The following is a 26,113-nucleotide window of genomic DNA, read 5'->3' as shown; positions in this document are numbered from 1 at the left end:
GCTCGAACCAGTGGTCCTCTGCATCACAACCCCTCTAACAGTCCAAATAGGTTGAGCCACACAAAGGATACTAAATTGGATGGCTCCAACCACATTTCAAGCTAGCTGAGGGGTGCGCTCAAGTTACTTTAAAAAGCTGTCACACTGGCTTTTGGATGGAAAATAAACCATTAAGATTCAGTTCTGCAATGCCCTAGTTTTTAAACTCAGTCACTAGAACCCAGTTCTGCACATGTGTTGGAGCAGTCAGACACCCACACAATCCCAGGGTATTGGTTTTAGCTCATGAAACCAATAGGCCTACCTCATTCCTTGGAGGGTTGGGGTCAATTCAAATTGAAGTCAGTCAATTCAGGAAGTAAATTGAAATTCATATTCCAGTGAACTGGCATTATTTCTGTAACAACTTCTCAAACTGAGAAGCATTTTTTTGGCAAAAGTGTCAATGATTGAATTGAAAGCACTTCCTGAATTGAATTGACCCAGCCCTGACCTATGAGGTTTGAATTTCAATTAATGAAATATTCAAATAAAGCTTAACATAGGCCATGTCTGGACATTGCAGTGCATCAGCTGGCCAACACTAAATACATTCTTTAAATGTGTTATTTTATTAAGGAAAACGGTGAAAATTTGCGGTAAAAGCTTGTAAGGTACATTTTAAAACTCTTGAGACTGGACGTCTTTGGCATTGCTGCCGTCGTCTTTAGGTAGCTTGGTCTTCTTGGGGAGTAACATGGCTTGGATGTTTGGAAGAACACCACCCTCCGATATGGTGACCGCACCCAGCAGCGTGTTCAGCTCCTCATCGTTCCGCACAGCTAGTTGGATGTGCCGTGGAGCAATGCGCGACTTCTTATTGTCACGGGCCGCGTTGCCCGACAGCTCCAGGACTTCAGCGCAGAGATACTCCAGTATGGCAGCGAGGTAGACTGCAGCTCCTGTACCAATGCGAGTAGCGTAATGTCCCTTCTTCAGCAGACGGTGAATTCGGCCTACAGGAAACTGGAGACCTGCCCTGACTGAGCGACTTGTGGGAGTCTTCGATTTGGAGACAGCTTTCTTCCCACGACCAGACATCTTGCAGTTTCTGTGGTACAAATGACATGTTTTAGTGGCTGTTGAAATTATTCAAACATTGACTCAAGTGCATCGCCAATATGCAAGCCCTCCTGGGAAGAGTGTGGATGCTAAGAAGCTAATGCACCTGCCCTTCAGCTGGTGTCCACTCAATCACTTCAATTCCACAGGCACACTACTTACACAATTAACATAACTACCAGAACACTTGCACTTTAAATCAAAATATAGAAAGTTAAGAGGACAAGACATTACACACAAAGGAGAAATTAGGAAAAAACGAAACATGTCTAAACTCACGGCGACAGGCTGTTTGCAAGAACTAGAAAAAGCCTAAACTGGAAATTACAGCAGCCATAGAGCCTTTTTTATGAAGGGAATAACAAGTTGCATTGTTGAGGGGACCCGTTTTCCTAAAGTCACATGTCGTAAATACTTATGTCTGATTGGATAGCCAATTAGATTAGAGGAAATTAATATGGGGCCCAATTCCAAAACGAGCCCTAGGCCCTACTCCTTACTACTCTGGATATATACAGTACGTTAGCAGATCCGATAGGGTAGGTGGAAGTTGTGCCATCTATCTTTCACCTATTCTGTGTTCAGATAATTCACATTAGTCTAACAGAAAATATTATATTAGAACAGTGTTTCTCAACTCCGGTCCTGAGTACCACAACAGTACATAAAAAAAGCCAGCATGATGATAATGGTGTTATTTTGCCATCTAGTGAACAAGGTAGGATGTTACACTCCGATGAAGTAGTCATGTTGAAGAAGTCCCGCCCACTTTGGCATGGATTGGTTAATACTATGAAGGGGGCGTGTCAAACTTCAGGGCGAAACACCAATCGTATCAAATGTTTAATTGACGTCATCACGGAGTGCCAGAGAATTCCGGAGACTTTCCACATGTGAAAAAAACATGGGGACACAATTTAGATGTTTTTCTCTCTAGCTAGTATTTGTTCTTCGGTCAGCACCAAGAAATAACAATCTTTAGCGTTTTCTGTGATTGACTTAACATATTATCTTAACCTGAATTCAACATTTGTCGCGCTAGCAAACTTTTCAGCTCTCAATTTAGGCAGCTAATTTAAATTAGCCACCTTGGTAACATCTAGCTAGCTAGGTAAGTTAGCTATCTATCATGGATAACTCGGACGAAAATTCGGTACAATTCCACGGGGATGAAGAGATTATAGAAGTCATCGACCTTAACGAAACAGAGCAAAACCCAGGTAATGATGGTTGCATGCTTAGCTAGATAAAGTTAGTTGGTCAGAATCAGATGCTTCAAGGGGTGTAGTTTAGTTAATGTCCTTATAACTGTATGAGGACTTGCCACATGGACTGTCATTGATTGAGCAAAATAAGTTGTCTCTTGGACGCTGGTGGCATTGTCTTGGTTAGACCTTATATGAGTTAATGTCGTGGTATAAAACTACGAGAGGTACATGTGTCAAGTACAGTAATACCTCACTCTGACGGACAGATGATTTGGCGGATGAGTTCGAGGACGTGGACGTCGGAGAGACTGAGGACGGAGACGATAAACAGGAAGACTGGGATACCGACGACGAGATGGAGCAGGAAAAGGAACAAGATGACAGCGAACTCACCTTTTCCAAACACACGGGTACTAGCTAGCTAACTATATCAACTGACTAGTGCTTTTCTTCAGTCTCTTCACAACTCAGTGGCAGTTGGCAGTAGTAGGTCCATCTCATTATCTTGTCCATCACCACCACCACTATGTTGATAGGATTTGACAGTAAAGGGTGGATGACTTTAAGTCATTTCATGTATTCCAGGTATTGAAGGGAAGGAGACAGGGTGGAAGCTACTGGATAGGCCAGGGACATGTATGGGTCTCTTTTTTTCTGTTGTCACATTGACTTATGTTTTCCAGGCTCCGTGTTCTGTGTGAGTCTGGACCCAGCCACAAACAGCTTGGCTGTGACCGGAGGAGAGGACGACAAGGCCTATGTCTGGAGAGTGAGTGACGGGGAAGTGCTGTTTGAATGTACAGGTGAGTCTCCAAGCTGTCATCAATTAGTTGTTGTGGTTTTAATTTAGCTTTGACATCCCAATAGAACATTTCTTTATGCTACAGGATAGTTGAGCTCAGAATAAACAAATATTTGTGTTGCTCCCAATATTAAACCCCAGTCCTTCTTTTTCCACAACCGTAGGCCATAAGGACTCCGTGACGAGTGTTTTATTCAGCCATGATTCTTCCCTGGTGGCCACGGGGGACATGAGCGGGCTGATCAAGGTCTGGAAGGTGGAGACCAAGCAGGAGGTGTGGTCCTTCGAGGTGGGAGACCTGGAGGTGAGGAAGAACGCAGCCCGGCCCAAAACAGGGTGCGCATATTTGTTGTAGACCAGCAGGAACACACTGCCACACCTGATTCAGCCTGATTAAGCTAGGTAGTTAAATCAAGTTTTGGCATCTGAAGTTGCTGTGTGTGTGTGTGTGTGTGTGTGTGTGTGTGTTAGTGGATGGAGTGGCACCCCTGCGCCCCGGTGCTGCTGGCGGGCATGGCGGACGGTAACGTTTGGATGTGGAAGATCCCAGGGGGTGACTGTAAGACCCTGCAGGGCCCCGGCTGCCAGTCGACCAGTGGAAAGGTCCTGCCAGACGGTGAGACTGTCTCCCCAGCCAAAAATAAAGGACAATTCAGCACAGAACACTCTACCATGATCTGTGCTGCCAGGTTGAACATGTAACAACTTTGTCTTTTCTCCACAGGGAAGAGAGCTGTGGTTGGCTATGAAGATGGGAACGTACGACTTTGGGACCTCAAGCAGGGAAACGCCACCCATGTGATTAAAGGTGAGTTTGGCCAAGTTGTCGCACGCCTGAACAGAGTATGTGACAATCCCCACTACTGCCAGACGGCAGGATATGTGTCATAGTCACTGGGATTAAGTGTCGAATACCTCATGAAAATCGGTGTGGAATGTGTTTATTAGTGTGCATAGCTTACTTTATATCTAGAGCAGATGACCAAACCCCAAATCCTAATCTTGACTTTTCTGAGGATAAAAGAATAACTGCCACTGGACCAGCGGTAATGGACAACTTCTATCCCCACTCAACTGTCTCCTCGCTTCTCTGGCCACCTCAGGTCATGATGGGCACCAGGGGGCGCTGACGTGCCTGGCCTGTAACAAGGACGGCTCTCTGGTGCTGACGGGCTCCGTGGACGGCCGTGCCAAGCTCATCAACACTGCCACTGGCAAGGTGGGCAGCGGGCACTACTGCATGATGGAGAACACATAACTACTGTATTATAGAGAACACATAACTACTGTATTATAGAGAACACATAACTACTGTATTATAGAGAACACATAACTACTGTATTATAGAGAACACATCACTACTGTATTATAGGGAACACATTACATACTGTATTATAGAGAACACATTACATACTGTAGGATAGAGAACACATAACTACTGTATTATAGAGAACACACAACTACTGTATTATAGAGAACACATCACATACCTTATTATAGAGAACACATCACATACCTTATTATAGAGAACACATCACTACTGTATTATAGAGAACACATAACTACTGTATTATAGAGAACACATCACATACCGTATTATAGAGAACACATCACATACCGTATTATAGAGAACACATCACATACCGTATTATAGAGAACACATCACATACCGTATTATAGAGAACACACCACATACCGTATTATAGAGAACACATCACATACCGTATTATAGAGAACACATCACATACCGTATTATAGAGAACACATCACATACCGTATTATAGAGAACACATCACATACCGTATTATAGAGAACACACACCGTATTATAGAGAACACATCACATACCGTATTATAGAGAACACATCACATACCGTATTATAGAGAACACATCACATACCGTATTATAGAGAACACATCACATACCGTATTATAGAGAACACATCACATACCGTATTATAGAGAACACATCACACACCGTATTATAGAGAACACATCACACACCGTATTATAGAGAACACATCACATACCGTATTATAGAGAACACATCACATACCGTATTATAGAGAACACATCACATACCGTACTATAGCGAACACATCACATACCGTATTATAGATGACACGTAACTACTGTAGGATAGAGGACACGTAACTACTGTAGGATAGAGGACACGTAACTACTGTAGGATAGAGGACACGTAACTACTGTAGGATAGAGGACACGTAACTACTGTAGGATAGAGGACACGTAACTACTGTAGGATAGAGGACACGTAGGATAGAGGACACGTAACTACTGTAGGATAGAGGACACGTAACTACTGTAGGATAGAGGACACGTAACTACTGTAGGATAGAGGACACGTAGGATAGAGGACACGTAACTACTGTAGGATAGAGGACACGTAACTACTGTAGGATAGAGGACACGTAGGATAGAGGACACGTAACTACTGTAGGATAGAGGACACGTAACTACTGTAGGATAGAGGACACGTAACTACTGTAGGATAGAGGACACGTAGGATAGAGGACACGTAACTACTGTAGGATAGAGGACACGTAACTACTGTAGGATAGAGGACACGTAACTACTGTAGGATAGAGGACACGTAACTACTGTAGGATAGAGGACACGTAACTACTGTAGGATAGAGGACACGTAACTACTGTAGGATAGAGGACACGTAACTACTGGAGCTACGGTAGAGGACACGTACAGAGGATAGTGGGAATGAAAACAGTACTTCTGGGTTTACGTGGTGGGACAGATGACGTGATGACATGGGGAGATTGACATGCATTATTCACAAGAAAAGGTTCTGTCATGTGTTCAATGGACCAACATGTAATGGGTTTTAGAGATGTGCTGTCCTGCTACTTGTCAGTTGGTATATGCTGTATAACTGGAATGTATCTAATGGTGCGTGTAGGTGTTGGGCGTGTTCTCTGTGGACGGGGGCAAAGCCTCTCAGGAGGATGCTGAGGAGACCAACTCGGTGGAGTCAGTGGGGTTCTGCAATGTGTAAGACTTCATGTTTTTAACATAAGACCAGAATCACAAGTTAACCTTAAATGAACTACATGGCATAAGGTGTGTAACAGTTGCCATGGTTTGAACGATGCCGTGTTCTCTGTTGTCCAGGTTGCCCCTGATAGCGGTGGCGTATCTGTATGGGACCCTGGCTATCTATGACCTCTCCTCACAGGTCCTCAGGCACAAGTGTCAGCACCAGGTAAGAAACCAGCCATCCAACAGGCTCACAACTCCCAACCAAACCCCCAATAATCCTCTGATCGTGGATTGTAGAGACGTGTTGCTCTGCTGTTTTCATATACCTTGTTATATGCTCTATAACCGACTGTGTGTGTGTGTCAGGCTGGCATTGTTAAACTGCAGTGGGAGGAGTCATCCTCTGTGGTGTCCACTTGTTGTCTGGACGGGGCGGTGAGGCTGTGGGATGCCCGCTCGGGAACCATGGTGTCAGAGTACCGCGGCCACCAGGCGGAGATCCTCGACTTCACACTCAACAGGTACACACACACCTAAGTTTCCGCTAATCACAGTTCCTAACCTTTTCAATTAGGCTCATGAACAAAACGTCTGACCCTGTATCAGTGGTTATGGGGAAGTTGTATTCTACGTACTTGAGGAAGAAAGGCTCCTGTTCTCATCTCTGACTCTCTCTCCTCCTCCCTCACAGAGAAGCCTCTATGGCGGTCACTGCCTCTGGAGACCACCAGGCCAAAGTCTTCTGCCTCCAACGACCAGACCGTTAATCAGAGGGAGAAAGAGTGAGAGAAATGTGGATGGACTCAACCCCGATCGCGCTTTGTCCACAATGCACCTTAAAGGCAATGTTCCCGTTTTTGTGGAGAACGTTTTAACGGTGGACACTGCATATAACGGCTCAATCCAAAGTTGTCCTTTAAATGGCGCATTGTCAACAAGCGCGATCGGATTGAATCCCAGCCTTTCATTGGGTTTTCTCACAACTGAGGGTTTTTGAACTGTCTTGTATCGATTGTGGTCTGTCTGATCTATAGTAGACCTGCAGTGTTCTAGAAAGTTCTAGAACTGCCAGCCATTGTACTCAGGTTTCTCAAGTAGAACCCACACAAAATATATGCATTCTACGTGGTGTGGTAGTGTAGTTGTTGGAACAGGTCAACCACGAGGCAATGAAGCGTCTAACAGTCGACCAATGGGATCCGTCGTGTGGTCTGTGATTTATCACTAAATACACTTACATCTACACCTTGCTGTTCACTGCGATTTGGTTTGATGACAATTATGAATACACAATAAGGTAATAGAGCTACGTAGAGATGGAGATCTCGATGTCCCCATCATTTCTGGTGAGTTGTGGAGTGTAATCCTCACTTTCCCCCTAAATCACCCCAAATTATGTAAACTCAACCTTATGTAAATACACTGCTCAAAAAAATAAAGGGAACACTAAAATAACACATCCTAGATCTGAATGAATGAAATATTCTTATTAAATACTTTTTTCTTTACATAGTTGAATGTGCTGACAACAAAATCACACAAAAATGATCAATGTAAATCAAATTTATCAACCCATGGAGGTCTGGATTTGGACACAGCAAACCTTCTTGCCATAGCTCGCATTGATGTGTCATCCTGGATGAGCTGCACTACCTGAGCCACTTGTGTGGGTTGTAGACTCCGTCTCATGCTACCACTAGAGTGAGAGCACCGCCAGCATTCAAAAGTGACCAAAACATCAGCCAGGAAGCATAGGAACTGAGAAGTGGTCTGTGGTCACCACCTGCAGAATCACTCCTTTATTGGGGGTGTCTTGCTAATTGCCTATAATTTCCACCTTTTGTCTATTCCATTTCCACAACAGCATGTGAAATTTATTGTCAATCAGTGTTGCTTCCTAAGTGGACAGTTTGATTTCACAGAAGTGTGATTGACTTGGAGTTACATTGTGTTGTTTAAGAGTTCCCTTTATTTTTTTGAGCAGTGTATATTGGGCCCTGTTGAAATGCTTTAGAAATGCATCTGTCCGTCCTTTTCTGAAGTAATCACGAATCTGAGTTAGTTGGATTGGTGGAAGTAATGTGATAACTTTGCTTTCCCCTACCCCATCACTGACCTTAAGGAAACATGGAAGGAAGGGTCCATCTCTGAAGTATTGGGAAAGAGCCATGGGCTTTGTTCTGCTGTTTGTTGGAACCATTAAAGACATTTTCAACCCAAGTCTCTAGGTTGCATCAGCTCTGCCTGAGAAGGCTTTGTGCAGACTGTCATTGAGTCACATATTGTCTCTCAAATGGCACTCTATTCTCTATAGTGGCCTTCTTTTGACTAGGGCTGTGGTCAAAAGTAGTGCACTATATAGGGAATAGGGTGTGATTTGTTACACAATGTAGGGACCAGAACACTGCTGTGATTAGAGTATGATAAGCATACTACAAAGTCAACTGCATCATCAGGAGATGCCCTAATTTGTTGTTGTAAGCTTGGATCTGTGTGCTTGATCTAATGCATTCAGCCACGCTACAGGGTGGCCGAGCCAAAATAGCTTCTAGGCTAATCTAACATTATACAGATATGACTCAGATACAGTGCATCTGGAAAGTATTCAGACCCCTTCCCCTTTTCCACATTTTGTTACGTTACAGCCCTTATTCAAAAATGTATTAAATAAAAAATGTTCCTCAATCTACACACAATACCCCATAATGACAAAGCGAAAACAGGGTTTTTAGTTTTTTTGTGCAAATGTATTAAAATAAAAACTGATACCGTATTTACATAACTATTCAGACCCTTTGCTATGAGACTCGTAATTGAGCTCAGGTGCATCCTGTTTCCATTGATCATCCTTGATGTTTCTACAACTTGATTGAAGTCCACCTGTGGTAAAATCAATTGATTGGACATGATTTAGAAAGGTACACACCTGTCTATATAAGGTCCCACAGTTGACAGTGTATGTTAGAATTAAAATCAAGCCATGAGGTTGAAGGAATTGTCTGTAGAGCGCCGAGACGACAGGATTGTGGCGAGCCACAGATCTGGGGAAGGGTACCAAAGAATGTATGCAGTATTGAAGGTACCCAAGAGATGCTAAGCTACAGGACTGTTTTGAGTCTGTAATACCAACATGTTTCAAGCAGACCACCATAGTCCCTGTGCCCAAGAACACTAAGGTAACCTGCTTAAATGACTATCGACCTGAGGCACTCACGTCTGTAGCCATGACGTGCTTTGAAAGGCTGGTCATGGCTCACATCAACACCATTATCCCAGAAACCCTAGACCCACTCCAATTTGCATACCGCCCCAACAGATCCACAGATGATGCAATCTCTATTGCACTACACACTGCCCTTTCCCACCTTGACAAAAGGAACACCTATGTGAGTGCTGTTCGTTGACTGCAGCTCAGTGTTCAACACCATAGTGCCCTCAAAGCTCATAAATAAGCTAAGGACCCTGGGACTAAACACCTCCCTCTGCAACTGGAAACTGGACTTCCTGATGGGCCCCCCCCCCAGGTGGTAAGGGTAGGTAACAACACATCCGCCACGCTGATCTTCAACACGGGGGCCTCTCAGGGGTGCATGCTCAGTCCCCTCCTGTACTCCCTGTTCACTCATGACTGCACGGCCAGACACGACTCCAATACCATCATTAAGTTTGCCGATGACATAACAGTGGTAGGCCTGATCCCCGACAACGACGAGACAGCCTATAGGGAGGAGGTCAGAGACCTGGCTGTGTGGTACCAGGACAATAACTTCTCCCTCAACATGATCAAGACAAAGGAGATGATTGTGGACTTCAGGAAATGGAGGACCGAGCACACCCCCATTCTCATCGACGGGGCTGTAGTGGAGCAGGTTGAGAGCTTCAAGTTCCTTGTTGTCCACATCACCAACAAACTAACATGGTCCAAGCACACCAAGACAGTCGGAAGAGAGCACGACAAAACCTATTCCCCCCTCAGAAGACTGAAAAGATTTGGCATTGTTCCTCAGATCCCAAAAGGTTCTACAGCTGCACCATCGAGAGCATCCTGACTGGTTGCATCACTGCCTGGTATGGCAACTGCTCGGCCTCCGACCGCAAGGCACTACAGAGGGTAGTGCGTACGGCCAAGTAAAGCACTTGGGCCAAGCTTCCTGCCATCCAGGACCTCTATACCAGGTGGTGTCAGAGGATGGCCCTAGAAATGGTCAAATACTCCAGCCACCCTAGTCATAGACCGTTCTCTCTGCTACCACACGGCAAGTGGTACAAGAGCGCCAAGTCTAGGTCCAAGAGGCTTCTAAACAGCTTCTACCCCCAAGCCATAAGACTCCTGAATATCTAATCAAATGGCTACCCAGAATAGTTGCATTGCCCCCCCCCCCCCCCCCTCATTTTACGCTGCTGTTACTCTCTGTTATTATCTATGCATAGTCACTTTAATAACTCTACCTACATGTACATATTACCTCAATTACCTCGACAAACCGGTGCCCCCGCACATTGACTCTGTACCGATACCTCCTGTGTATTGTCTTGCTATTGTTATTTTACTGCTGCTCTTTAATTACTTGTTACTTCTTTTTTTTTTTTACTGCATTGTCGGTAAGTAAGCATTTCACTGTAAGGTCTACCTACACCTGTTGTATTTGGCGCATGTGATAAATACAATTTGATTTGAACACAGTGGCCTCCATCATTCTTAAATGGAAGAAGTTTGGGAACCATCAAGACACTTCCTAGAGCTGGCCACCCGGCAAAACTGAGCAATCAGGGGAGAAGGGCCTTGGTCAGGTAGGTGACCAAGAACCCGATGGTCACTCTGACAGAGCTCCAGAGTTCTTCTGTGGAGATTGAAGAACCTTCCAGAAGGACAACCATCTCTGCAGCACTCCACCAATCAGGCCTTTATGGTAGTGGCCAGATGGAAGCCACTAAAAGGCACATGACAGCCCGCTTGGAGTTTGCCAAATGGCACCTAAAGGACAGAAACAAGATTCTCTGGCCTGAATGCCAATTGCCATGTCTGGAGGAAACCAGGCATCGCTCATCACCTGGCCAACACCATCCCTACGGTGAAGCATGGTGGTTGCAGCATCATGCTGTGGGGATGGCAGGGACTGGCAGGGACTGGGAGTCAGTGGCAGGGACTGGGAGACTAGTCAGCATCGAAGGAATGATGATCAGAGGAAAGTACAGCAAGATCTTTGATGAAAACCTGCTCCAGAACGCTCAGGACCACCGACTGGGGCGACGGTTCACCCTCCAACAGGACAACGACCCTAAGCACACAGCCAAGACAACCCAGGAATGGCTTCGGGACAAGTCTCTGAATGTCCTTGAGTGGCCCAGCCAGAGCCCAGACTTGAACCCGATCGAACATCTCTGGAGAGACCTGATAATGTGTGCAGTGACGCTCCCCATCCAACCTTACAGAGCTTGAGAGGATCTGAAGAGAAGAAGGGGAGTAAAACATGTTTATGTTTTGGGTTCTAATGGGGTTACGACAGTAGAACTAAGCTAATGGGGCATTTAAAGTTATATTTTTTAAGAATCAGTGGCTATATATCTTGATTTTATTCGTCAAATGTATTCTAGCTTTAAAAGGGGAAAGCACATACATAAAGTGTAGGAAAATCTAGGTGAGGATACCCTCCAGTGTTTCCCAACTCCATTCCTCCAGTACCCTCAAGTAACAGTATACATTTTTGTTGTAGTACACCTCATTCAACTTGTCAACTAATCATAAAGCTCTTAATGAGTTGAATCAGGTGAGATTTTTTTGTTTTGAGGGGGGGGGGGGGCTACTACAAAAATGTGTGCTGCTGGGGGTTCTGGAGGACTGGAGTTGAGAAAGTTAGGTTACCATATTTCCTGTGAACCCGAGGGGCTAAAATGATCTCCTGTGTCATGACAAGCCCTTTCCTCTAGGAAAAGCCTCATAAGCAGATGTTTATGTCCCGTAAGAATGTAATGATATTGCTGTTTTATTGCAGTGGCCTATATATTCTACCCAGCAGGAAATGCATTAGCCAAGTAGCTACTGTTTTGTTGCTATGCCAATGCTTGTGAAATGTCTACCTCTTTACCAAACTGGTCTTTAGAGAGAGTGTGTGGGAGGGACAGAGCTAGTATATCAGAAAGACCAAGGCATTATCACATTTTATAGGTGTGTTTAGTAGTTGTTTGTCAGGATTTGCAAAGGCCCAAGTACAGTAACACTAACTATCCTCATCTAATTCCTATTTCATCATGTGTGGGTTTTAATATAGCTGAAGGATAGTGATTTATCCTCTGTTGTAGTTAGTTGCCAGGCTCCATTGAGACTGTGTATGATTGGTCACGGATATGGTGATGAAACCCAGACAGGGACGATACAGGTCTGGAGAACTCTACAGTCAGATGCACAGGAAGCTACTGGGTATAACGTATGGTTTCCACCGCCATCACTCTTCTCCTCTCATCCCTCTATATATACTATATCCTCCTACATCATTCCACTCTCCTCTCAATCCTCCCATTTTATATGTCTATTCCTCGCTATTGCTGCCATCACTCCCTCCTCTTCTCATGTCGGAATTCTCTCCCTCCTTCCATCAATCCATTCCATCCATAGCCCTCCTCCTCCCCAATCCCTCCTTTTACCACTCACCTGCTTTCTTATCTCTCTATTCCATCCATCACCTTCCTCCTCTCCTTCCTCTATTCCCCCCTCTTCCACACCTCTGTTACTCATCTCCATCAGAGGGGAAACAAAACAACTGTCTCCCAGGACAGTGTGCCCAAGCGCTTATTTCCTACATCTGGATTTCTCAAACCATCCCAACTGTGATGCTGTTGACACACTCGTTCTGTGTGCACCTGCACGCGCCGTGTGCCAATGTGCTTTAAATACCTAGTGTGGCATGACCTTCATATTTCATGTCAGTCATACAACAGAGACCCCTTTTGCTACATACATACAAACGTCCACACAACATCCTCTCAACGTTACCTCAGCTTATGGGCATGGCTGGGGTAGGTTGGAGCTGGCCTGGTGACCTGGCAAAAGTAACACCTGCGATGCGTGTAATTGGTCTTAGAGCGATATGAGGATTTTATGTTTGTCTGTCGCAGTGCCACTGCTAACGTTAGTGTTTTTGGCCTCAAAGGTTAATGTGTGTGTGTGTTTATCACAAAAGGAGCTGCCCAGGGATTTAGCACCAGCCTGTCTCTAAGGATTTACAGCCTGTGAGAGGTACCGGTAGTTAGTGGAATTCAATAGGGATCGACCACAAAGAGAGTATAGGCTACTGTAGCAAACCGATACAGTGAGAAAGAGGTGGTTATATTACATGTAAAAGTCAACACATTTATTATTACAGCTATGTTTATTACCCTTTACTAAGTTGACTGAGAACACAATGATTCGTGGGAGATATGGGGAGAGTTGTGGCTGAGATTCTCCAAATAGCTTTGGAGAACCATATTATTTATAGAAGTTTCTAGAGAACTAGATAAAATGAGAATCATTTCAATTGTCTTTTTGCTGTTCTCTATAAATAGGTTTGGAGAACCATATCATTTATAGAAGTTTCTAGAGAACTAGATAAAAGGAGAATCATTTCTACTATTTTAGTTTTTTTGCTCTTGTATTTCCTAGAAGACAGAAATCCTAAAAGTGAGGAGCCTTTTGGTTTATGTCTGAGTGTTCTCTGTCATCTTCCTCTTTCAACTGACTGATAACCCTCCATATTGTATTATATGTGTGTGTGTGTGTGTGTGTGTGTGTGTGTGTGTGTGTGTGTGTGTGTGTGTGTGTGTGTGTGTGTGTGTGTGTGTGTGTGTGTGTGTGTGTGTGTGTGTGTGTGTTTGTATTGTGTGTGTGTGTGTGTGTGTCGTCCCTGCACAATGTCTCGTTAGCTAGCAGGCTTTGGAGAAGAGTTGTGTTTAAAAGCGTTATCACATTGGAAGCTACGGGCCCCCAGTGCTACGGACCAATCCGTCTCATTGCCAAGTCCAAACTATTGCTGAGGGAGTCTGTGTTTATACAGCATAACTGGCCGACTGGAAGCCCGGCCGTCCAACTACAGACATGTTTAAAGATGACGCATATTTGACCAGCTCTATGGATTAATATACTGTATATACCGTTAGGTGTAAATGTTTGCAAAGGACATACATTCATAGGAATCTTGTGTTGCATACAGGAGCATCTGGGGTTGTGTATAGAGAAGTAAGGCATGTGTGCGTTGGGGGCCCGGTGGAAAAGGAACATATCGAAGAGGATAGTTGTAGACATGTAGTTCATCACATGATCTTCATTCATAATGGCCAATCATTTCTTCATTTAAGATGGCCAATAAGGCATCATTTCATATACACATCCGCAGTCCACCCATTTCCCAAATGTGAATACTCCCTTTAGCTCTGTTGTGGCACCTGACTCTGACAGCAACTCACTGCTTACAGGCACTGCTCCCACTTCCCCTCTCTGAGTGTACTTCCCCTTTAAGACCCAGCATCTGTTAGGAAGCCCCTGCACTCAGCTCCTCTCTGCCTCACCACAAGGGCTTTCTGAGGGGCAGCAGGACAGTTCTCTGTAGCGTTGGCTAGATTCACCACAGGGAGGGTGTGTAGTGTGGAAAGTCACAGAGGAGAAAGGGTGTTATTTGGGATCTATAGGGTATTGATATAAGCTATACCTGTCTGTGGCATACACCTGTTCTCTAATCAAATGATGATAAGGCGTTTCTCCTTCACAGGGAACCGACGACTGAATCTCTTGTCCTACAAAGGTGAGCTTTGTCTTCAACACCATTTTCTTGTAATGGACATATGAATCAAGACATATGAATCACATGAGCATTTAGGGTTCTTCAACCTCTGAGGCGTTGGAGCTCCGTTAAAAAGTAGACTTGACTAAACCCTAATTATAATGATCAAATTACTGTAAAATGAAAATGTACATTTGCCTTTTTTACTGTAAAATGATCAAAAGTAAATGAGTATTTTGTTATAGGAGGATTTTCTAACAGGAGAAACACAGTTACATCCGGCTGTAACCCAGTGTTTGGTAATACTGGTCCTGTTTTAGCACTACACACCTGATTCAAATGATCAACTCATCATCAAGCTTTGATGATTTTAATCAGGTGTGTTAGTACTAAGGCAAACACTAAAATGTGCACTCCTTTGGTTCCACAGGACCAGGATTAAGAAACACTCCTCTCTAACCTACCATTTCTCTGAGCAATGCATCTTATTCAGGGATGGGCAACTCCAGTCCTCGGGGGTCGGAGTAGTGTCACACTTTATCCACATCCCTAGCAAACACAGCTGATTTAAACTAATTGAATTCTAAACTGAAGATCATGATTAGTTGATTATTGGAGTCAGATGTGTTAGATGGGGCTGGGGCAAAAGTGTGACACCAATCAGGCCCCCGAGGACTGGAGTTGCCCATCCCTGATCTAAATGAACACTCCATTTTGAAAGAATGGAAGCCATTCATTTAACCCCTTTGTATAGGGTTGACAAGATGTAATGGGTTGACAAGGGAGCACAGGTTATGCGTTAGTCCATGGGAGGATCCTGTATGTTACAGTTCAGCCATAACATCACATTAACCCACTGTCAAGGACATCTGTTACCACGCCACTGTCAAACTGCAAGGAGTCTTTTCTCTGTATGTTTTCTAAAGCAGTTTTTCACTGGTTCCTTTAAGCAAAGGAGTCAAAAGGTTGGCTTTGTACAAATCAAATTGTATTGGTCACATACACATGGTTAGCAGATGTTATTGCGAGTGTAGCGAAATGCTTCTAGATCCGACAGTGCAGCAATATATAACAGGTAATATCTAACAATTCCACAACAACACCTAATATCTAACAAATTCCACAACAAAACGTAATACACATAATCTAGTGAAGGAATGGGATGAGATTATATAAGTATAAAATAGCAGTGACAGAGCAGCTAAGATGCAATAGATAGTAAAGAATAGATAGTGAAGGATACAGTATATACATGTGAGATGAGTAATGTGAGATATGTAAACAAAGGGGCGTTATTAAAGTGACTAGTAGTAATGATAATAGTATATGCCATGAAGCAGATGCTTTTATCCAAAGCGACTTAGAGTCATGTGTGGTCCCGGGAATCAACATGTATTCTGGCGTGTTGGTTTATTACCTTTAGGCACATTACAACACATCATTAAGAACAGCTTCAACTTGTAAAATAGGGCTACAGATGTAGGATCTTAATCTGAGCCAAATTTCTACAGCAGGAGGATAATCCTGCATCAACAGGAAATGTGAATTATGTGGACTATAATTTAATGAAAAAATAAAATAATTGTAGAGGTTAGTACGTTTTTCGTTAGTATTTTATTAGGGTCCATGTTAGCTACAGCCAAAGCTGCAGCTACTCTTCCTGGGGTCCACACAAAACATAAAACAGAACATAATACAGAACATGAATAGACAATTACAGCTGAAGGACAGAGCTACATAAAATGACAATACATAGCATTAATACAGGTACAGAGCTACATTTTTAAAATAAGAATACACACATGTTATTATGCCTTAGCAATCCATGTACACACAATAGCATCTACACTGCAGTCATCCATTTTGTTACAGTTGCTTAATGTTACAATTGCAGCTCCTGATCCTAATCTCTCAGAACCAGTTGTTCTGTAAACACTAGCGAGAATCTCACAACATTAGAAACCACCCGTATACAATATGATTCATAGATGCTACTGAATGCAAGTGCAACGAAAAAACAACAATGGAAAAGCAACGGTTCTTCCAGCTAAGACTTCAACCACTGTTTTCACCATAGCAGCCGGGCCATTCAGCTCATAAATGAGCTACAAATTAAGTTGTCTCCCCGCTAAGGCTTCAATTTAATCCTTCACTTCAGCAATCGTGTTGGAGTTTTCTCCAGCTAAAGTTTCAATTTAGTCCTTCACTTCAGCTACATACGTGGTCTTTTTAGAGAGCCATCTGTTCAAATCTGTTCAAATCAAGTCTGGCATTTTAAAGTGGAAATTACATACTTTAGAAGCCTTTTTAAACCTTGAATACACTACAGGTTTGCATTTCTTGCTTTGCAAGAAAATCCTCTGCTACAAATGCGTGATCAAATTAAGACCCTACATCTGTACATGAGGGTGTTACTGTATGTGAGACAATGTATCTCACATAGAAATGTGTCTAGGAACGCTTAGCTTTTTCCAGTGTGGTGTCACTCTCTACAACCCTGCATTAGTTGTGCTAGTCTACCCTCAGCCAGCTGGGTCCAGAAATTACAGAAGCATAAAAGAAGGTGTATAATAACTAACCACAAAGTCTGACCTGATGGGGTCTGTTCAGTACACTCTTGGAAAAAAGGGTTCCAAAAGGGTTCTTTGGTTGTCCTCATAGGAGAACCCTTTTTGGTTCCAGGGAGAAACCTTTTTAGTTCCACGTAGAACCCTTTTGGGTTCCATGTAGAACCCTCTGTGGAAAGGGTCCTACCTGGAACTCAAAAGGGTTCTACCTGGAAGCAAAAGGGTTCTTCAAAGGGTTCGCCTTTGGGGACAGTCCAATAACACTTTTAGGTTCTAGTCAGCAATTCTTTTTCTAAGAGTGAAGTGTGCAAGCTTACAAAACAAATACATTTAGATATTCTATATGACAAGCAATCGTATATAATATCCATTATATTTCTATCAAAACATTCAGATAGAAATGTATATATATTGCTTATAAAATGTAATATATTGCTTTCATTTTGTCAACTCTACCCCCCCCCCCCCTAAATATGATTGCCTGTCATATACAGTAATATATTGCTTTCATTTTGTCAACTCTACCCCCCCCCCCCTAAATATGATTGCCTGTCATATACAGTAATATAGGGCTTTCATTTTGTCAACTCTACCCCCCCTAAATATGATTGCCTGTCATATACAGTAATATATTGCTTTCATTTTGTCAACTCTACCCCCCCCCCTAAATATGATTGCCTGTCATATACAGTAATATATTGCTTTCATTTTGTCAACTCTACCCCCCCCCCCCCCTAATATGATTGCCTGTCATATACAGTAATATATGGGCTTTCATTTTGTCAACTCTACCCCCCCCCTAAATATGATTGCCTGTCATATACAGTAATATAGTGGTTCATTGTCAACTCTACCCCCCCTAAATATGATTGCCTGATCATATACAGTAATATATTGCTTCATTTTGTCAACTCTACCCCCCCCCCCTAAAATATGATTGCCTGTCATATACAGTAATATATGCTTTCATTGTATCAACTCTACCCCCCCCCTAAATATGATTGCCTGTCATATACAGTAATATATTGCTTCATTTTGTCAACTCTACCCCCCCCCCCCCCCCCCCCCCCCCCCCCCCCCCCCCCTAAATATGATTGCCTGTAATATAGGGCTTTCATTGTGTCACCTCTACCCCCCCCCCCCTAAATATGATTGCCTGTCATATACAGTAATATAGGGCTTTCATTGTGTCAACTCTACCCCCCCCAGTTGTTGTCCCTCTCTCTTCCTGCCTATTCAGACCAAAGGCTTGATATTACATTTCCTTTGGGATCAATCTCCGTGGACCGCAGCAGTCTGCAGGAAGAAAACAAAGACACTCGTCTTTTAAACATTCCTCTCTCTTACGCTGGGGCAATGGAGAGGAAACAGCAATCCTGCGGCGGCCATGATGACTGTTGTAATTGTGTTTAAAGAGATAACATCTACGTACATCTATCTACAAGTGGAGAGACAGAACACGAAGACACTGTTTCACCTAAATAGGCCATTTAACCAATAAACTAGGGTTATTTAATTACAGACCCTCAAGCCCTGATGTACTGCTGGGAACCTTTTCTGCCTGATTTGTTGATCAATTAATACCATTGATACGTGATGCTAGAGATAGAGGCTATTTCAGGGGTCCAAGCCTGTCTTGCTTGACACACTGGGTTTACAGCATCATATGGTCTCTAGACTCTCTAGTTTGCGTTTACATTTACATGTCGGTCATTTAGCCAACATTCTTATCCAGAGCCACTAACAGGCAGTTTGTTTTTGAGCTCTGAAAATATCATGCTCCATGACCTCTGGTCTCACTGTATTCTGTCTGTCTGTCTTCACCCAGGCTTCCTGCAGTTTAATGGGAGCTGTGGAAGTCTCCGTAGCAGTGGGGGCAAAGGTCTGGCACACTAAGGACAACTGTGGAGGAACACGACCACCGCAACCGCAGCCATGGATGACCTGGCCAATGACTCTGCTGTGCGGCCGCTGCTGTCGGAGGCACGTCTCATCTACGCCATCACCGTGCCCCTGTCCACCGCCATCATCCTGGCCAACCTGGTCATCATCCTGGGCATCTCCTGTAACCGTCAGCTCTACAACACCCCAAACTACTTCTTCCTGAGCCTGCTAGTGGCTGACCTGTGTACGGGCGTGGCCCTGCCGTTCATCCCCTGGATGGGACTCAACCGCCCGCTGAGTTTTAGCTCCTGTCTCCTGGTTCATATTTTCCCTAATTTCTTGTTCCTGGCGTTCCTGTTTAACCTGGTGATAGTTCATTATGAGAGGTACATGTGCATCGTGAGTCCGTTACATTATAGTAGCTTCTGGGTTCACCGCCGCTTCCCGCTGGTGCTGCTCGCCGTGTGGGCGCCGCCACTGCTCTACGCCTCCCTGCCCGCCTTCGGCTGGAACAACCGGGCCGGCCCAGGGTGGAACGGCTGCTGCTCGTTTAACGACACGGGCGCACCGGGTGCGCCGGTGAACTGTTCGACAATGGTGGCAGCGGTAGCGGCGCCGGGAGGCTCCGAGTGCTGCTCTTACAGACGGGTCTTCCCCAATGCCTTCATCTACCTCGAGGTGTACGGGCTGCTGGCGCCTGCCATCCTGTCCATCGCGGGCATGACGGGACGTGTGCTGTGGATCACCCGGGGCCAGATGAAGGACATCTGCCGGCTGCACCGCTCCGTGACGACAAGGGGGGGCGGTCAGGCCTCGGAACGGGAGCAGCGGCTCAACCTCCGCTACACGCGCTGCGTGGCCGCCGTGTCGCTGACCTTCCTGGCCTGCTGGGTGCCCTACATCATCTACATACACGTCTGCGTGGCGTTTCTGCTCAGCAAGGAGACGCGCGGGAACTCCACCACACACATCGTGCTGTCGTGCACGGGGATCGGGAGCATGGCAGTGATGCCGCTGGTTCTGGGGCTGGCCAACAGGCAGTACACGGACCCGGTGAGGAAACTCCTCCATAAACTCCGAGACAGATGGAGACGGAGACAGGACTCTGAGGATATGGCTCTTTGAGTAGCCAGGACAGGACTGCTCTCACTTTGGGGATGGACGTGTAGGATTATAAATGGGGATTATAGCATATGGATGATGAAGCATCCTCTACTCCTGGATGATGTTTGAGTGCAGTGGCGCTCCGAGTCTATGGACTCTAGCTGTAAGGGAGAAGTTGCAGAAAGACCCCATTCGATGTGCAGGACTGGTAGGGTTGCCCCACCTCTCCCATGTCTGTCAACTTATAGTCACAGCATTGAAAGCATGTGTGACTCTTGCCATTGGGGCCATTGAGTGTGTTATGTTTAAAGCCATCATGTGTACACTATTTGGGTAGTCATAATAAATTCAAAACAATCCCTGTAAAAGTCACCAATCTTTTATTTTTCAAGTCAAGTTGATTCAATCCATTAGAGATAAACATAATGTTATGAATTATCAACAGAGGCCTGTATTATGATCAACTGGGCTCATTTGGATATAAAAGAGCAGATGGGTCGAATTAAGATGGATCTAATTGACTACTCCATCAATCACTACAGCATCTCATCTCCTCCCCCTCTCTTTCTCTCTCTCCCTCTTTCTCTCTCCCTCTCTCCCTCTATCTCTCTCTCTCTCTCTCCCTCTCTCTCTCTCTCTCTCGCTCTCTCTCTTTCCCATCTCTATCTCTCCCTCTCTCTCTCTCTCTCCTTCCCTCCCTCTACCTATCTTTCTCTTTCCCATCTCTCTCTCTCTCTCACACACTTTCTCTCCCTCCATAGTCTTTATCTGGTGCTGGTATGTGCTCTGAACAGGAGAGAGGGGTGTGCTCTGTGCTCCTCCGCAGTCCAAAATACATCTGGAACACAGGGGAGTGATTAGAACTCTGAGATTCTAACATTTAGATCACATTTGAAAAGAGCCAGACAGGAAGTGAAGTTCTTTAGGTTACACCATATCTGGGAAGATAATCATCTTGCCAAAATTTAAATGATCTTTCCAAAATTGAAGTGAAAACAAGAATGGTTCTTTCATTGTCTGCCTATTTGTAAGTCTGTATCAGTGTGCTAAGAATCCTTGAAGCAAGACTGTTTTATCTACTGATTTCTAATAGCCCTCAAACAGGGTTGGTCATATTCACAGTTTAATGTGCAAAGTTTATAACGCTACTTTATTGCCTACTCGGCAAATCAAGTATACATTTTCTATGTCTTTGTTGAAACTATAACTCGTGCATATGGGGAAAATAAGAGAACTTTAGTGTGACTATTCACACTAACTATTTGACATGTAAACATATTTTCAAATAGACTAGAGAGTGAGAGAGAGTTGAGTCCGGGTAAGAACCAGCCATGTGTAACTATAAAAGGTCTGAATTTTTACATGACGTTGTGAGAGACAGATTATTAACATGGGGTCAGAATTTTTTACGTACAATACTGTGTGTGTGTGTGTATGCCTTTTTGTTAGTGTGTGTGTGTTGCATTTGTCTGAGTGTGTGTGCGAGAGAGGGAGGAGTGATGGAGTGAAATATGGTAAGAGACCGGGCAGTCTCCCAGACATCCTACTATCCATCATATCCCTATCTCATCATCAGCTGGTGTTCCCAACAAGCCTCTCTTTCTTTCTGTGTCTCTCTCTATCTCTCTGTGTCTCTGTCTCTGTCTGTCTCTGTCTCTCTCTCTGTCTCTGTCTCTCTCTCTCTCTCATTCTGTTTCTCTCTCTATCTCTCTGTCTCTGTCTGTCTCTGTCTCTGTCTCGCTGTCGCTCTCTCTCTGTCTCTCTCTCTCTCTCTCATTCTGTTTCTCTCTCTATCTCTCTGTGTCTCTGTCTCTGTCTGTCTCTGTCTCTGTCTCTGTCTCGCTGTCGCTCTCTCTCTGTCTCTGTCTCTGTCTCTCTCTCTCTCTCATTCTGTTTCTCTCTATCTCTCTGTGTCTCTGTCTCTGTCTCTCTCTCTGTCTCGCTGTCGCTCTCTCTCTGTCTCTGTCTCTCTCTCTCTCTCATTCTGTTTCTCTCTCTATCTCTCTGTGTCTCTGTCTCTGTCTGTCTCTGTCTCTGTCTCTCAAATTCAAATTCAAGCTGCTTTATTGGCATGAAAAACATTGTGTCAATATTGCCAAAGCAACAATGTATACAATATACATTGTAATAGAATTATAAACAATGACAAATAATAATATAGAATGGCAGTAAATAATAATACAAAATTAAATATAAAAATAGTAACAATAAAATGGTAATAGTCAATAATCGAATGTAATGTAATAAAAAAATGAAACTATAACTAACTTATAACTAAATAACGGTCATCTTCACCATTACATTGGTACTACAACTACTATCATCATTACCACTACTACCACCACCATCATTAAACTGCTATCATTACCATTACCACCCATACCATTACTACTTGGAATGATAAACAACAATAATAATAGTAATAACAATAACAGTAATAACAATAACAGTCATAATAAGTAACAGTCATAATACTGCTTACTATGCAGATGTTATTATTCAGTGTCCCTCAGGCTATGGCAGGCAAATACATATTTGGCTGCAAGAGGAGCCATTGCTCCTTCGCCCATGAGTATTTTTAGTTTTTTAAATGTAGACATTTCTGTGAATAATGAATCTCTTGGTGAGGAATATTTATCACAGTAAAGGAGAAAGTGCATCTCTGTTTCTACATCCCCTGTCGTGCAGTGACCACATACACGCTCCTCTTTGGGTAGCCATGTCTTTTTATGTCTGCCGGTTTCTATTGCCAATCGGTGGTCACTCAGCCTGTACTTGGTAAGGATTTGTCTCTGCTTCGTATCTCTGACAGAGTAGAGATATTCAGCCAATTCATATTCTCTGTTTAGGGTCAGATAGCAATTTAGTCGGCTTTGGGATTTTGTTTCGTTTTTCCAATGTTGTAAATATGAGTCCTTTGATTGGTTCAGGATTTTGTTTATTGGAATTCTTTCTTTTGAAGCAGTGCTGGTGTCAGCTTGGTTGGTGAGGTCCAACACCAGCTGACTGAGAGGGCTCGTTTCTGGGCTCAGCTCTTGGGTTTGAAGTGCTTTAAATTGCAGACTCGAATTTGGACTTGAATTTAGATGTAGCCAAAATTTTAATGATCTTTTCTGTATTTTCATTATTACTGGAAAGCAGCCCAATTCTGCCCTACATGCATTAGTTGGTGTATTTCTCTGGACTTGTAGGATTTTCCGACAGAATTCTGCATGTAGGGCTTCAATTGGATGTTTGTCCCACATTTTAAAGTCCAGTTTATTGAGTGGCCCCCAAACCTCACTTCCGTAAAGAGCTATTGGTAGGATTACACTGTCAAATATTTTGGTCCAAATCCTAATTGGGATGTTGATTTTGAATAATTTCATTTTTATTGCATACAATGCTCTGCGGGCTTTTTCTTTGAGTGCATTCACTGCCCTATTAAAGTTTCCCGATGCAGATATGGTCAGACCAAGGTAGGTGTAATTTTTTGTGTGTTCAATGATGGTGTTGTTCAGGGTGAATTTATATTTGTGTTTCTGACATCTTGTTTTGTTTTTGGAAAATCATGATTTTAGTTTTTGGGAAATTTACTGCCAGGGCCCAATTATGGCAATATTGCTCTAGAATATTAATGTTCTGTTGAAGACCTTCTTTGGTTGGTGATAGAAGTACCAAGTCATCAGCATATAGCAGGTATTTCACCTCTGTGTCAAATAGTGTGAGTCCTGGGGCTGGAGAATTGTCCAACATGTCTGCTAATTCATTGATATAAATGTTGAAAAGATTTGGACTCAAACTACAGCCTTGTCTCACACCTCGACATTGTGAAAAGAATTCTGTTCTTTGGTTTTTGATTTTTATTGCACACTTGTTTTCTGTGTACATACATTTCAAGTCATACACCTTACCACCAAGCCCACTTTGGAGAATTTTGTAGAATAGCCCTTCGTGCCAAATAGAATCAAATGCTTTTTTAAAGTCAATAAAGCAAGCAAAGATTTTGCCCTCTTTTTTTTGGTGGACGTGTTTATTAATTAGTGTGTGTAAGATATGGTCAGTAGTGCGATGGTTAGGGAGAAAGCCAATTTGACATTTAGTTATTACATTTTTTTCTTGAAGAAAGGTTTGAATTCTTGAATTCAAAATGCTACAGAAAACCTTTCCCAAGTTATTGTTTACACAAATTCCCCTGTAATTATTGGGGTCTGATTTGTCTCCACTTTTGTGGATAGGGGAGATGAGCTCCTGGTTCCAGACATCAGGGAAGCAGCCAGAAGTTAAAACCATGTTGAACAATTTAAGCACAGCATTTTGCAACTCAGGTGTGCTGTTTTTCAGCATTTAATTTCTGATGTTGTCTAGACCACAAGCCTTCTTTGATTTAATAGATTTGAGCTTTTCATTTAGTTCTTGTTGGGTTATTGGGTAATCTAATGGATTTTGGTTGTTTTTAATGACTGATTCAAGGATGTTCAATTTTTCTTTAATTTCTAATTGGTTCTGTTTTAAGTCTTTTTGTGGGATGTTTTTGTATAGATTATCAAAATAAGTTTTCCAAATTCCTACATCTTGTATGGCTAAATCTTGTGGCTTTGTTGTGCTTAAATTGTTCCACATGTCCCAGAACTGATTTTGGTCAATTGCGTTTTCAATTTCATCAAGTGTCTTGTTGGTATAATTCAGTTTCTTGCGTTTCAGTGTATGTTTATACTGTTTCAGAGTTTCAAAGTATTCATATCGTAGCTCTGGGTTGTTTTGCTGCTTATGTTTTTTGTTTGACATTTGTCTTAGGTGTTTTCTAATTGTTTTACATTCATTATCAAACCATTTGTCAGAAACATTTTGTTTTTTGTTTCTGATGTTGCATTTCTTTGGTTTTCTCAAATTTGCTTTCGATGCTGCTTTTTGGAATATGCAGTTGATGTTTAGAGTAGCCGAATTGACACCATCTTTATTGTTTTGGTATTGTGAGTTATTGAAAAACTGTATAGAGTTCATCATTTCATTTGAGTTCAATGTTTCAATGAATCTCTCTGCACTGTTTGGAGCCCATCTGTACGATTGGTTTATGTTGTAGAGTTTATTGGGCAGTTTTTTTGAATGAATATTGCAGGTTAATTTCTTCAAAAACACGTTGATCTGACTGTGATCTGACAATGGTGTCTGTGGTCTGACAGTGAATGCACTAATGGAGGAGGGGTCAATGTCCGTGATGGCATAATCGACTACACTTGTCCCAAGAGCTGAGCAGTAAGTAAACTGACCTAAAGAGTCCCCTCTGATTCTACCATGAAGCATGTACAGGCCTAAGGCTCGACAGAGATTGTCACGTTCCTGACCTGTTTTCTGTTAGTTTTTGTATGTGTTAGTTGGTCAGGACGTGAGTTTGGGTGGGCAGTCTATGTTTTCTGTTTCTGTGTTGGTTTAAGGGTGACCTGATATGGCTCTCAATTAGAGGCAGGTGTTTTTCATTTCCTCTGATTGAGAGTCATATTAAGGTAGGTGTTTTCACACTGTTTGTTGTGGGTGGTTGTCTCCTGTGTCAGTGTTTGTTGCACCATACGGGACTGTTTCGTTCGTTCATCGTTTTATGTAGTCATTTTTCCTGTTGTGCGTTCTTAGTGTTTTTGTAAGTTCGTATGTTCAGGTTTGTCTACATTAGTTTTGTTATTTTGTTTATTATCAAGTAAGTTCG

The 26,113-nt window shown here is 43.2% G+C and overlaps 3 protein-coding genes across 3 annotated transcripts; 2 read left to right on the top strand and 1 right to left on the bottom strand.

Moving 5' to 3' along the window:
- Positions 1 to 226: 226 nt before the first annotated feature.
- LOC120050546 (late histone H2A.2.2) lies at positions 227 to 1,081 on the bottom strand. The gene has a single exon (XM_038997133.1). It carries the CDS (start codon positions 1,078 to 1,080, stop codon positions 661 to 663), a length of 420 nt encoding a protein of 139 aa, XP_038853061.1. The 5' UTR covers position 1,081; the 3' UTR covers positions 227 to 660.
- An 882-nt stretch (positions 1,082 to 1,963) lies between these two features.
- On the top strand, positions 1,964 to 7,641 carry LOC120051479 (angio-associated, migratory cell protein). The gene is made up of 11 exons (XM_038998362.1): positions 1,964 to 2,321; positions 2,576 to 2,719; positions 2,993 to 3,112; positions 3,276 to 3,415; positions 3,583 to 3,727; positions 3,836 to 3,919; positions 4,215 to 4,330; positions 6,046 to 6,137; positions 6,258 to 6,348; positions 6,492 to 6,646; positions 6,817 to 7,641. The coding sequence occupies exons 1-11, from the start codon at positions 2,231 to 2,233 to the stop codon at positions 6,890 to 6,892; spliced, it is 1,254 nt and encodes a 417-aa protein (XP_038854290.1). The 5' UTR covers positions 1,964 to 2,230; the 3' UTR covers positions 6,893 to 7,641.
- Positions 7,642 to 14,693: 7,052 nt separating this feature from the next.
- On the top strand, positions 14,694 to 20,785 carry LOC120050545 (G-protein coupled bile acid receptor 1-like). The gene is made up of 2 exons (XM_038997132.1): positions 14,694 to 14,899; positions 19,274 to 20,785. Exon 2 carries the CDS (start codon positions 19,381 to 19,383, stop codon positions 20,452 to 20,454), a length of 1,074 nt encoding a protein of 357 aa, XP_038853060.1. The 5' UTR covers positions 14,694 to 14,899; positions 19,274 to 19,380; the 3' UTR covers positions 20,455 to 20,785.
- The last annotated feature ends 5,328 nt before the right edge of the window (positions 20,786 to 26,113 follow it).

This window comes from Salvelinus namaycush, chromosome 7, assembly GCF_016432855.1.
Source record: "Salvelinus namaycush isolate Seneca chromosome 7, SaNama_1.0, whole genome shotgun sequence".
In the NCBI taxonomy this organism is placed as follows: Eukaryota; Metazoa; Chordata; class Actinopteri; order Salmoniformes; family Salmonidae; genus Salvelinus; species Salvelinus namaycush.
This window is presented reverse-complemented; position numbering and strand designations above follow the sequence as displayed.

Coding starts and splice junctions, on each gene's coding strand:
- LOC120050546 (XM_038997133.1), bottom strand. CDS start 1,080: ATGTCTGGTCGTGGGAAGAAAGCTGTCTCCAAATCGAAGACTCCCACA.
- LOC120051479 (XM_038998362.1), top strand. CDS start 2,231: ATGGATAACTCGGACGAAAATTCGGTACAATTCCACGGGGATGAAGAG. Junction 2,720..2,992: donor CACCTTTTCCAAACACACGG/GTACTAGCTAGC, acceptor TATGTTTTCCAG/GCTCCGTGTTCTGTGTGAGT. Junction 4,331..6,045: donor TCAACACTGCCACTGGCAAG/GTGGGCAGCGGG, acceptor TGGTGCGTGTAG/GTGTTGGGCGTGTTCTCTGT.
- LOC120050545 (XM_038997132.1), top strand. CDS start 19,381: ATGGATGACCTGGCCAATGACTCTGCTGTGCGGCCGCTGCTGTCGGAG.